We start from the raw sequence: 12668 nt of genomic DNA, 5'->3' as shown, positions 1-12668 counted from the left end.
GCCCGCTGTGACGATGCGAGCTTTTAGATGCCGTTTTGGACTCTCTCTTTAATTCAAGGTAAATTGGAGTAGTGTAGAGGGCCAGGTGATCCGCTACGTGTTCTGCCCGACAAAATGCCTGCGTGGCTTGGTTGCCATGGAGACCAGAGCCCACATGATCGGGACTTCCTCCACGTATAAATTGGGATTTCTGTCACCCCCATCAGACACTTAAGTTAAAAGAAAGTGCGTAAATAGCAAACTGCATCACAGACATTCCAAAAACTGCCTCCTTGCTAGAAGCCGGATGACCGATAAATATAACACTAATATCCGAGGCCAGATAGTGTCTTACCTTCTCTAGCTGTTCCACGCACACTGTGTGCACTATTATCTTGCATGCCGCACACTTTCTCCTCGGTGCTGACTTCTGGAAATGAAAATGAAGAAAAACTGAAAGATAAGAACTAAGAAGTAAGAAGGGAAGAGAAAGGGTGAGATTTTCTGGACTACCCCGCAAAGTGTTTTCTAGCGATGAAAGCGGCTTGTCATTGGCTGCCGATGGGGTGTTCTGGTCCTGCTCATACCCCCAGTGATTTGTGTGTCTCACCTGTCCCGCAGCCGGGGCAACCGCCTCGGGGGGGGGGGGGGGGGGGAGGAGGTTAACTTTGGCGGGACCGGAATATCCCATTGAGAGGAAAGGCCAGAAATACCCACCCAGTATCTATCCAGAACAGCAACAATTTACATACAATAATCTTCACCACAATCACTGATTTACACTGTGATCTTCACCACAGTCACTCTCTGACTTACACAGTGAGCTTCACCACAGTCATTCTCAGATTGACACAGTGATCTTCACTACAGTCACTCTGATTTACATAGTGATCTTCACCACAGTCACTCTCTGACTTACATAGTGATCTTCACCACAATCACTCTCAGATTTACTCAGTGATCTTCACCACAGTCACTCTCTGACTTACATAGTGATCTTCACCACAATCACTCTCAGATTTACTCAGTGATCTTCACCACAGTCACTCTCTGACTTACATAGTGATCTTCACCACAATCACTCTCAGATTTACTCAGTGATCTTCACCACAGTCACTCTTGATTTACACCATGATCTTCACCACAGTCACTCTCTGATTAACACTGTGATCATCACCACAGTCACTCTCTGATTTACACTGTGATCATCACCACAGTCACTCTCTGATTTACACTGTGATCTTCACCACAGTCACTCTCTGATTTATACAGTGATCGTCACCACAGCCACTCTCTGATTTACAGTGATCTTCACCACAGTCACTCTCTGATTTACACAGTGATCTTCACCATGGTCACTCTCTGATTTACACAGTGATCTTCACCACAGCCACTCTCTGATTTACACAGTGATCTTCACCATGGTCACTCTCTGATTTACACAGTGATCTTCACCACAGCCACTCTCTGATTTACACAGTGATCTTCACCATGGTCACTCTCTGATTTACACAGTGATCTTCACCACAGCCACTCTCTGATTTACACAGTGATCTTCACCATGGTCACTCTCTGATTTACACAGTGATCTTCACCACAGCCACTCTCTGATTTACACAGTGATCTTCACCACAGCCACTCTCTGACTTACACAGTGATCTTCACCACAGCCACTCTCTGATTGACACAGTGATCTTCACCACAATCACTCTCTGATTTACACAGTGATCTTCACCATGGTCACTCTCTGATTTACACAGTGATCTTCACCACAGCCACTCTCTGATTTACACTGATCTTCACCACAGCCACTCTCTGATTTACACAGTGATCTTCACCACAGCCACTCTCTGATTGACACAGTGATCTTCACCACAGCCACTCTCTGATTTACACAGTGATCTTCATCACAGCCACCCTCTGGGTTACACAGTGATCTTCACCATAGTCACTCTGATTTACACAGTGATCTTCACCACAGTCACTCTGATTTACACAGTGATCTTCACCACAGTCACTCTCTGATTTTCACAATGATTATCACCAGTCACTCATCAATTTACAATGATCACCACAGTCACTCTCTGATTTGCATAATGATTACTGCCAGTCACTCTCCGATTTACAGTGATCTTCACCACAGTCACTCTCTGATTTGCACGGTGATCTTCACCACAATCACTCTCTGATTGACAGTGATCTTCACCACAGTCACTCTCTGATTTGCACAATGATTATCACCAGTCACTCTCCAATTTACAATGATCTTCACCACAATCACTCTCTGATTTGCATAATGATAACTGCATGTAAACTCTGATTTACAGTGATCTTCACCACAGTCACTGTCTGAGTTACACAGTGACCTTCACGACAGTCACTCTCTGATTTGCACAATCGTCATCACAGTCACTCTCTGATTTACACAGTGATCTACTCCACAGTCACTCTCTGATTTACACTGTGATCTTCACCACAGTCAATCTCTGATTTGCACAGCAATCTTCACCACAGCCACTCTCTAATTTACACAGTGATCATCACCACAGTCACTCTCTGATTTGCACAATCGTCACTACAGCCACTCTCTGATTTACACAGTGATCTTCACCACAGTCACTCTCTGATTTACAGTGATCTTCACCACAATCACTTTCTGATTTACACAGTGATCTTCACCACAGTCACTCTCTGATTTACAGTGATCTTCACCACAGTCACTCTCTGATTTACAGTGATCTTCACCACAGTCACTCTCTGATTTATTGATCTTCACGACAGTCACTCTCTGATTTACAGTGATTTTCACCACAGTCACTCTCTGATTTACACAGTGATCTTCACAACAGTCACTCTCTGATTTACACAGTGATCTTCCCCACAGTCACTCTCGGATTTACATTGATCTTCACCACAGTCACTCTCTGATTTACAGTGATCTTCACCACAGTCACTCTCTGATTTACACAGTTATCTTCACCACAGTCATTCTCTGATTTACAGTGATCTTCACCACAGTCACTCTCTGATTTACGCAGTTATCTTCACCACAGTCATTCTCTGATTTACACAGTTATCATCAGCACAGTCACAGTTTGTTTTATACAGTGATTTATACATTCCAAAGATGTGCGGGTTAGGTGGATTGGCCATGCTAAATTGCCCGTAGCGTAAGGTTAATGGGGGGATTGTTGGGTTACGGGTATAGGGTGGATACGTGGGTTTGAGTAGGATGATCATTGCTCGGCACAACATCGAGGGCCGAAGGGCCTGTTCTGTGCTGTACTGTTCTATGTTCTATTTCACCACAGTCACGTTCATATTTACACAGTTTTTCTACAAAGTCTCTCTATTACACAGTGATCTTCACAAGTCACTCTCTGATTTACACAGTAATCTTCACCACAGTCTCTTCTTTACAGTGATCACCACAGTTGTTCTTTGATTTACAGTGATTTTCATGACAGTCGCTCTTTGAATGACATAGTAATCTTCACTAGGGATCATCCTCCCCTCCGATTTGCTCATCTAGTTCCACGTGGTTTACTAACTGTTGTACTTTAGTATATCTTAGGATGTAGTCTATCTAGATAATTAACAAATGTTTCATGAGGGTTAGCCAATCTAGTTTATCAACAATAATGATTATGGACAGTGCTATATCGAGTTTATTTCATGCACTTCACTAAGTTGCTCTCCCTGGCCTATTAACATTTCCAGTTCAATTCTGTTTCGTTTGTGGTGACTCACAGTTATCTTCACCAAACAGTTCTCTTCTCCAAGGTAGCAGTATTCTCCGGAGACGTTTGTCTCCAGCCAAACGTGGTCACCATTTATAGCATTTTCCTGGAAAGGTAAAAGGTAACAGATGGATAAATGTTTCTCAAAAGATGTTTATGTAAAATAATTGCTTTGAGTGACTGCATTTTTGAAATCAATTTTATAACAAGGTTCTCAATTATTAGTAAGTTAAGGGTCTTGCATTTAATTGAGTTAACAATATTGTAAATAGAGCTGAAAAAGAGATTTGTGTTGAAGCTTTTCATCTTACACTTATCAGGACAGATGTAAGATTACCAATTTTCAAATGGGAGCAACAATTTATACTACATGCAAAAAAGGTGCTGATTGGTTGGCAAGTGAACTCTGATTGATCGAGGCATTGCCATGAAGAATGAACCAGGAAACTATTATACCCCCATGCGTTTGTTTAATTTGGAAAAGACACTTTTGAAATAAAAATGAAAACTGCTTATTGTCACAAGTAGGCTTCAAATGAAGTTACTGTGAAAAGCCCCTAGTCGCCACATTCCGGCGCCTGTTCAGGGAGGCTGATACGGGAATTGAACCGTGCTGCTGGCCTGCCTTGGTCGGCTCTCTAAGCCAGTGATTTAGCCCTGTGCTAAATTGTGAGGGCCACGAAGAATCCAGCACGAGTTTTCAGGATACAAAGAAATAACATTCATTTACAATAACATATATATACAACAGCAACAGCAACTTCCCTTGCTGCTCACTCCTCACTCTCTCTGCTGGTTCCAAACTGGCCAGCTCTATTTATGCAGGGAGTTTGCTAATGATTTCTCTGCCCCCCTCATTGGGGAAGCTCATACTCCCACAGGATTGTGGGATTGTCATTAGTCCCCAGCCAATGGTAAGCAGGCAGGTTATAACATCCCTCCCCCCCCAAAGTCCAAGGAATCCACCGGAGACCCTGGCGAAGGAGGGCGTCAGACTCGTTTTGCCGCAGGCCGGACACCATTTGCACGAGACGCTGGATCGAGAGGTGTGTAACGAGATGGAGACCGGCGCTTCCGTGATGAATAGCATAACGGTTGTACATCCACGGCTCGTCGGCCCGAGGATTCCCCCTCTGAGGTGTCTTGTGTCTCCATCCCGGAGTCAGAGTCTGCTGCCTCCGTCATCTCGGCGTCTTTATCTCCACGCGGTTCTGTCACGACCTGCACAGGCTTTGAGTGAGGCACCAGAGGAAGATCGTGAGGAATACTTTCCATTGTGTCTGGTCTCTGTGGCTGTAGGAATGAGCTCCTGGGGCGGGGAATCTTTGGAAGGGATAGTCTTCTGGACCGAACATGGTCCACATGTTTGCGCTGGAGACGACCCTGGGCTTGTACCTGGTAAGAGATAGGGCCCGTTTGGCGAAAGATTACGGCAGGGACCCACTGGGCACCACCAGAAAAATTCCGAACGAACACTGGGCCACCGGGCGCAAACTGCCGAATCGGCCGATGCCGAGAAAAACCATGTCCCTGCCATTCTTGTGTGCGACGTACATTTGTGCCAATGTGTGGGAAAACCATGCTAAGGTGGGTGCGAAATCTCCGGCCCAGTAGGAGCTCTGCGGGAGTTACCCCAGTCACCGCATGGGGGGTGGTCCTATATGAAAACAAAAACCGAGCCAGTCTCGTGTCCATAGACCCGGAAGCCTGCTTCTTTAGGCCTCGTTTGAATGTCTGCACTGCGCGCTCTGCCAATCCATTTGAAGCCGGGTGGTAAGGGGCAGTGCGGATTTGGCGTATGCCGTTCATCTTCATGAACCTCGCAAACTCCTCACTTGTGAACGGAGTGCCGTTGTCCGTGACCAGCACCTCGGGGAGGCAATGCGTACTGAAATACAAACGCATCTTCACGATTGCTGCGCAGGACGTTGTGCCTCCCATCTTATACCTCTAGCCATTTAGACTGGGCATTGATTAATAGCAAGAACATGGATCTTTGAAAAGGGCCGGCGAAATCCGCATGCAAGCACGCCCAAGGCCGCCCTGGCCATTCCCAGTGATGTAGGGGCGCGGCCGGCGGAAGCTTCTGATGCTCCTGGCAAATGGAGCAGTTTTGGGCCACCTTCTCAATGTCGGTGTCGAGGCCTGGCCACCAGACATAACTCCGGGCCAACATTTTCATTTTGGTCACACCTGGATGCCCATTGTGCAAGTCTCTCAGTATCAGCTCCTGTCCTTTTTCCGGGACAATCACACGCGTCCCCCACAAAAGGATGCCGCCTTCCACGCTGAATTTGGACAGCTTGGAGGAAAATGCCCGCAACTCGCCTGGAAGCTGTCTATGTTGCCCACCATACAGGACTATGTGCCAAACCTGTGACAGGACTGGCTCCGTCTGGGTCCACTCACGGATCTGTGATGCCGTGACAGGCAAGGTGTCCATAAAATTTAGGGTTGCAACCACCTCCCCGGTCGTAGGGGTCGACATGGGGCCGGTCGATAAAGGCAATCGGCTCAGTGCGTCAGCATTCCCTACCTGGGTTCCTGGTTTGTGCTCCAGAGAATACTCATATGCAGCGAGCAACAAAGCCCAGCGCTGGATCCGTGCGGAAGCAATGGGCGGTATTGGCCTATCCTCTCTGAAAAGTCCCAGCAGAGGCTTATGATCAGTCACGATAGTGAAGTGGCGGCCATATACGTACTGGTGGAAACGTTTCACCGCAAAGACCACTGCCAGGCCCTCCTTCTCGATCTGCGCGTACTTTCTTTCCGCTGCAGTCAATATGTGGAAGGCGAAAGCTATCGGCCACTCGGCCCCGTTCTCCATCTTGTGGGACAAGACAGCCCCAATACCATACGGGGATGCATCACATGTGACGAGCAAAGGCTTTCCAGGATCATAGTGGGTTAGTAACCGAGACGATAACAATTGTTGTTTTACCTGCCGGAAAGAGGTTTCTTGTGGCTGACCTCAAACCCAGGTGTGATTCTTCTTTAACAGAACGGGGCCAGCATAGTTGCCAGATTGGGGAGGAACTTCCCATAATAATTTACGAGACCGAGAAACGAACGAAGATGCAAAGTGTCAGTCGGTGGGGGGGCTGTTGAATTGCGCGCACCTTCTCTGCGATGGGATGCAAACCTTCGCGGTCCACCCGATAACCCAGGTAGACTTATTCCTTCGCCTGAAAAACGCACTTTGTGCGACGTAAACGGACGCCAAACTCCGAAAAGCTTCTAAGGACAGCCTCCAAATTTTCCAAATGTTCCTGCTCCAACGTCACTGTGATCAAAACGTCATCTAAGTAAACAGCAACATGCGGTAAACCTCTCAAAATGCCCTCCATAACGCGTTGAAAAATAGTGCAGGCAGAGGATACTCTAAAGGGCAAACATATATATTCATAAAGTGTGTATTAATCGTTACATATGGCCGGGAGGCAGGGTCCAGCTCCAACTGTAGGTAGGCGTGACTCATATCTAATTTTGTGAACGAGAGTCCGCCTGCAAGCTTCGCGTAGAGATCCTCTATGCGAGGCATTGGGTATCGGTCGAGTCGGGAAGCCGTATTCACTGTAAGTCAATAGTCGCCGCACAAGCGAACTGTGGCATCTGGCTTCATTACAGGTACAATTGGTGCTGCCCAGTCAGCGAAACGGACGGGCCTGGTGATACCCAAAGTCTCCAAACAAGTGAGCTCCCCTTCTACCTTCTCGAGCAAGGCGTAAGGCACTGGGCGCGCCCGGAAATAGCGCGGCGTAGCTCCTGGTTCGACTTGGCTATGGGCTACAGCCCCTTTTATTTTCCCCAAACTGGGCTGGAATACATCTGGGTACCGTCCTAGCACCTCAGTCAACCCTCCAGAAACTGTTTGGAGGATGTGCTGCCACTGCAGCCGCACATGGCGCAACCAGTCCTGACCCAACAGGCTGGGCCCGTGGCCGCGCTCCACGATAAGTGGGAAACGCCCCTCCTGGCGTCCATAAACAACAGGGGTCATCATAGTTCCTGCAATGTCCAATGGTTCCCCCGTGTAGGTGGCCAACCTGGCCTGTGTGTCGGTTAATGTAAGGGTCTCTATACCCTCTTGATGCGGTCGAATGTCCTCTGGGCGATCACGGAGACCGCTGCGCCAGTGTCCAACTCCATCTCAAGCGGGTGACCATTGACCCGTACTGTCACCTTAATGGGGGCGACACGGGGAGCTGCCACACAATGCAGCTGTAGCCAGTCATCCTCCGTCTCCAGGAGTAGTTGCCGCAGGTTCATTGCAGCAGCAACTTCCCTTGCAGCTCACTCCTCTCTCTCTCTGCTGGTTCCAAACTGGCCAGCTCTATTTATGCAGGGAGTCTGCTCATGATTTCTCCGTCCCCCCTCATTGGGGAAGCTCATACTCCCATAGGATTGTGGGATTGTCATTAGTCCCCAGCCAATGGTAGGCAGGCAGGTTATAACAGACACAATGCCTGGACATGTCGTTTCTGCTTAAAGAGAACAGAGGCTTGAATATGAATATATTCGTAGCAAGTGTAAGTGCGCTAGATTGCAATCAATAGTGAATTCTCTCTTGCCAAGTTTGCGGATGACACAATAGTAAGTGGTCAGGATGACACAAAGAGTCTATAGAGGGACATAGAGAGGTTAGGCGAGTGGGAAAAACTTGGCAGATGGAAAAAAGCAGGAGGAGGCCATTCGGCCCTTTGAGTTTGCTCTGCCATTAATTATGATCATGGCTGATCATCCAACTCAATAGCCTAATCCTGCTTTCCCCCCATATCCTTTGATCTCCTTTGCCTAAATTGTTATATTTAAATGCTTCTTGAAAACATGCAATGTTTTCAATAACTTCCTGTGGTAATGAATTCCACAGGCTCAACATTCTCTGGTTGAAGAGATTTCCCCTTATTTCTGTCCTAAATGGTCACCAAGGCCCTGGATAATTGCAGCAAGACATCCCTTCTCCTGTACAACTACTTCACTCTCCACGTTGATGAAAAATTCTATCATATTATGGTCGCTCATCCCCAAAGGGCCTCACACAACTAAATTGCCAATGATTCCGTTCTCATTACACAGTACCCAGTCTAGGATGGCTTGTTCTCTTGTTGGTTCCTCAACATATTGGTCCAGAAAACCATCCCGGAATTCCTCCTCTACGGTATTGTGGCTAATTGGCTTTTCCCAATCTAAACGCAGATTATAATCACCCATAATTACAAATATTCCTTTATCATATACATCTCTAATTTCCTGTTTGAGGCCATGCTCAACATCACCACTGCAGTTTGGGGGTCTGCATACGACAGCCACTAATGATTGGTGTTTCTCAGCTAAATCCATACAGATTCCACATTGTCGGAGCTAATTATCTTCCACACTGTTGTGTTAATTTCCTCTCCAACCAGCACTGCCACTCCACCGCCTTTTCCTTTCTGTCTGTCCTTCCTAAATACTGAATATCCCTGGACACTCAGTTCCTATCCCTGGTCACCTTGCAGCCATGTCTCCAGAATCCCGATTATATAATACTCATTTATGTCTAGTTACGTGACTAGTTCATCCGCTTTATTACGAATGCTCCAGGTATTAAGGCACAAAGCCTTTAAGCTTGTCTTTTTAACATTACTTGTCCTGTTCCCATCATTTTTCACTGTGGACCTGTTTGAACCTGGCCCTTGGTTTCTCTGGCTATCTTGTAACATGGTTAATGAGTTGATATTGTGCTTCCCTTGGTGGGGAACATGTAACATGGATCATAGGTCCATCCCCTGGCTTCCTGGCCACTCCCTCGCTCTCCACCATAATACTGGGAGTGGGTGAACACCAAAATCGGCAGTCCACCTGAGATATTTAAATTAATAATCAACGATTAATTAGCCTTGTTATCAAACTAATTGGCCCTGATGATTCGCTGCCCACATCATACGACGTTTAGCCCGGCCAGCAGAGAGGCAGCAGTGTTTTGAATTTAAATGTATAAAGGGCAGGGACGGAATGGGTCTGCCCTTTGCTGATTGTGGGCGGCCCGAGCTTCCTTCCTCCTTGCTCTTTCTCTTAGACCCATCCCCTCGCCCCAAACCCTCTATCTAACTTACCCAAACCCTCCCAGCTCAAGACCCGGGAGATGGCTGCTCTGGGGATCCTCAGGCGTCAATCTTCTCTTATTACAGTCCTGGCACCAGTGACTGCCGCATTCCTAGCACCACTGGGAGCGATGGAGCAGCCAGGCAATCCATTGGGCTTGGCTGCTCCAAAGGGTGCAAATTCCGCCCCAACAAGGAGCCCTTGTTCGTGTGCCCCGGAGTTCTTTATAGCTTCGGGGCAGGTAGGGGAGCATGATTGTTCCAAGTCAATGTGGTTTCTGATCAGCCATGTCATCCTCCCCCCCTTCCTTCACCCCCCTCTCCCTTCCTCTCTGTATTATTCCTGAGTGGGTAAAACTGTGATAGAGTGGGCAATGTGATGTCATCGGCTTTGGACAAATCGGAACATTTTCTGAATGGTACGAAACTGGGAACGATGAAGGACTAAAGGGATTTGGAGCAGATTACTAAAGACACTGATGCATGCAAGTGAATGAATGTTAGCATTTATCTCAAGGGTTGGAATACAAAGGGGGAAAAGTCTTGGTCAAAGCCCAGTCTGGAGCATTGCATGCACTTTTGGGTATCACGCCTCAGAAATGATCCATTGATCTTGGAAGGGTAAAGGGCAGATTCACTAGAATTGCACAAAGGCTTGAAGGGTTAAATTATGAGATTGATAGAACTAGTGTTGTGTTCCCTTGAGTTTCGAAGATTGAGAGGTGATCCAATTGAAGTGTTTAAATGGCAAAGAAATTCAATGGAGTACAAATAGAGAGAATGTATTTCCTTCGGTGGGCAAGCCCCAAACAAGAAGGCATGAGCTTAAATAAAAACAGAAAATGCTGAACGATCTCTTTTTTTTATAAATTTAGAGTACCAAATTATTTTTTCCAATTAAGCAACAATTTAGCATGGCCAATCCACACCTAACCTGCACATCTTTGGATTGTGGGGGGTGAAACCCACACAGACATGGGGAGAATGTGCAAACTCCACAGCGACCCAAGAGTGGGATCGAATCCGGGTCCTCAGCGTCATGGGCATCAGTGCTAACCACTGTGCCACCGTGCCGCTCTGTGCTGGGACAATCTCAGCAGATCTGACAGCATCGGTGGAGAGAGAAGGGAGCTAACGTTTTGAGTTGGGATGACTCTTTGTCAAAGATAGAACTGGAAATAGGGTGAGGTTAATACTGTTGTGGGTGATGGAGGTGGGGCTGGCATGGAACAGTGGAGCTGGATAGAGGGCCAGTGATAGGCGGAGATTCACGAAAATGTCATGGACAAAAAAACAACGGGAAGGTAAATGGGGGTGATCAAGGCTAAGAAGGGTGCCGATAGTGAGATGAGAATGTGTTAATGACAGAACAGAGGTAAGAAGTGTGTCAAAGGACAACTTGGAACAGGGAACAGATTCCTCAAGTGGGGTGGGGTGGGGGGAGAGGGGGGACAATGGTGAGGGAAAAGCAGATTGGTGAAAGAAATGAAAATAAATTGATAGAAGTAAAAATGGGGTGTTGGTGGAGGAGAGAGTTAACAGTCTGAAGTTGTTGAACTCAATGGTAAATCCAGAAGGCTGTAATGTGCCTAATCAGAAGATGAAGTGCACTTCCTCCAGTTTGCGCTGGGCTTCACTGGAACATTGCAGCAGGCCAAGGACAGATATATGGACGCGAGATCAGGATGGTGAGTTGAAATAGCAAATGACAGGGAGTCCTGGGTCCTGCATGCGGAGGGATCAAAGGTATTGTGCAAAGCAGTGACCCAGTCTGCGTTTAGTCTCTCCAATATAGAGTAGACCGCATTGGTGAATCCACCTAACCCGTATATTTTTGGATTGTAGAAGCAACGGGGAAACAAAGCCATGCCTCCCTTTTTTATTCCAGTAAGAAGTCTTACAACACCAGGTTAAAGTCCAACAGGTTTGTTTCAAACACGAGCTTTCGGAGCACGGCTCCTTCTTCAGGTGAATGGAAAGGCTTGTTCCAGAAATGTTTATATAGACACAGTCAGAGATGCCCCGGAATGCGAGCACCTGCAGGCAATCAAATCATCAAAGATGCAGAGAGAGAGGTAACTCCAGGTTAAAGAGGTGTGAATTGTCCCAAGCCAGTTCAGTCGGTAGGCCTCTGCAAGTCCAGGCTTGTTGGTGGGGGCCGAATGTAATGCGACATGAATCCCAGATCCCGGTTGAGTCCGCATTCATGCGTGCGGAACTTAGCTATAAGTTTTTGCTCAGCAATTTTGCGTTGTCGCGTCTCCTGAAGGCCTCCTTGTAGAATGCTGACCCGGAGATCAGAGGCTGAATGTCCTTGACTGCTGAAGTGTTCCCCAACTGGAAGGGAACAGTCCTGCCTGTTGATAGTCGCACGATGCCCGTTTATTCGTTGTCGCAGTGTCTGCATGGTCTCGCCATGCAATTTACCCAGCAAATTACCCAGCAAATTACCCAGCAAATTACCCAGCCTTCAGAACAGCAACCACAACACCACAAAACCCTGCCAGGGTAATCTCTGCAAGACATGCCAGATCATCGACATGGACACCACCATTACACGTGGAAACACCACCCACCAGGTACGCGGCGCATACTCGTGCGACTCGACCAATGTAGTCTACCTCATACGCTGCAGGAAAGGATGTCCCGAAGCGTGGTACATTGGCGAGACCATGCAGACACTGCGACAACGAATAAACGGGCATCGTGCGACTATCAACAGGCAGGACTGTTCCCTTCCAGTTGGGGAACACTTCAGCAGTCAAGGACATTCAGCCTCTGATCTCCGGGTCAGCATTCTGCAAGGAGGCCTTCAGGAGACGCGACAACGCAAAATTGCTGAGCAAAAACTTATAGCTAAGTTCCG

At 47.3% G+C, this 12668-nt stretch overlaps 1 protein-coding gene across 1 annotated transcript in view; it reads right to left on the bottom strand.

Annotated features, from left to right (window-relative positions):
- dgki (diacylglycerol kinase, iota) overlaps positions 1–12668 on the bottom strand; it is a 228343-nt gene that overhangs the window by 177467 nt on the left and 38208 nt on the right. The window contains exons 2-3 of the mRNA XM_038781036.1: positions 3730–3825; positions 335–409 (exon numbers count right to left, since the gene is read on the bottom strand). Coding sequence (XP_038636964.1) covers positions 335–409; positions 3730–3825 — 171 coding nt within the window. The remainder of the gene's footprint in view (positions 1–334; positions 410–3729; positions 3826–12668) is intronic.

The sequence above is a fragment of the Scyliorhinus canicula genome, chromosome 20, assembly GCF_902713615.1.
Source record: "Scyliorhinus canicula chromosome 20, sScyCan1.1, whole genome shotgun sequence".
Taxonomy (NCBI): domain Eukaryota; kingdom Metazoa; phylum Chordata; class Chondrichthyes; order Carcharhiniformes; family Scyliorhinidae; genus Scyliorhinus; species Scyliorhinus canicula.
This window is presented reverse-complemented; position numbering and strand designations above follow the sequence as displayed.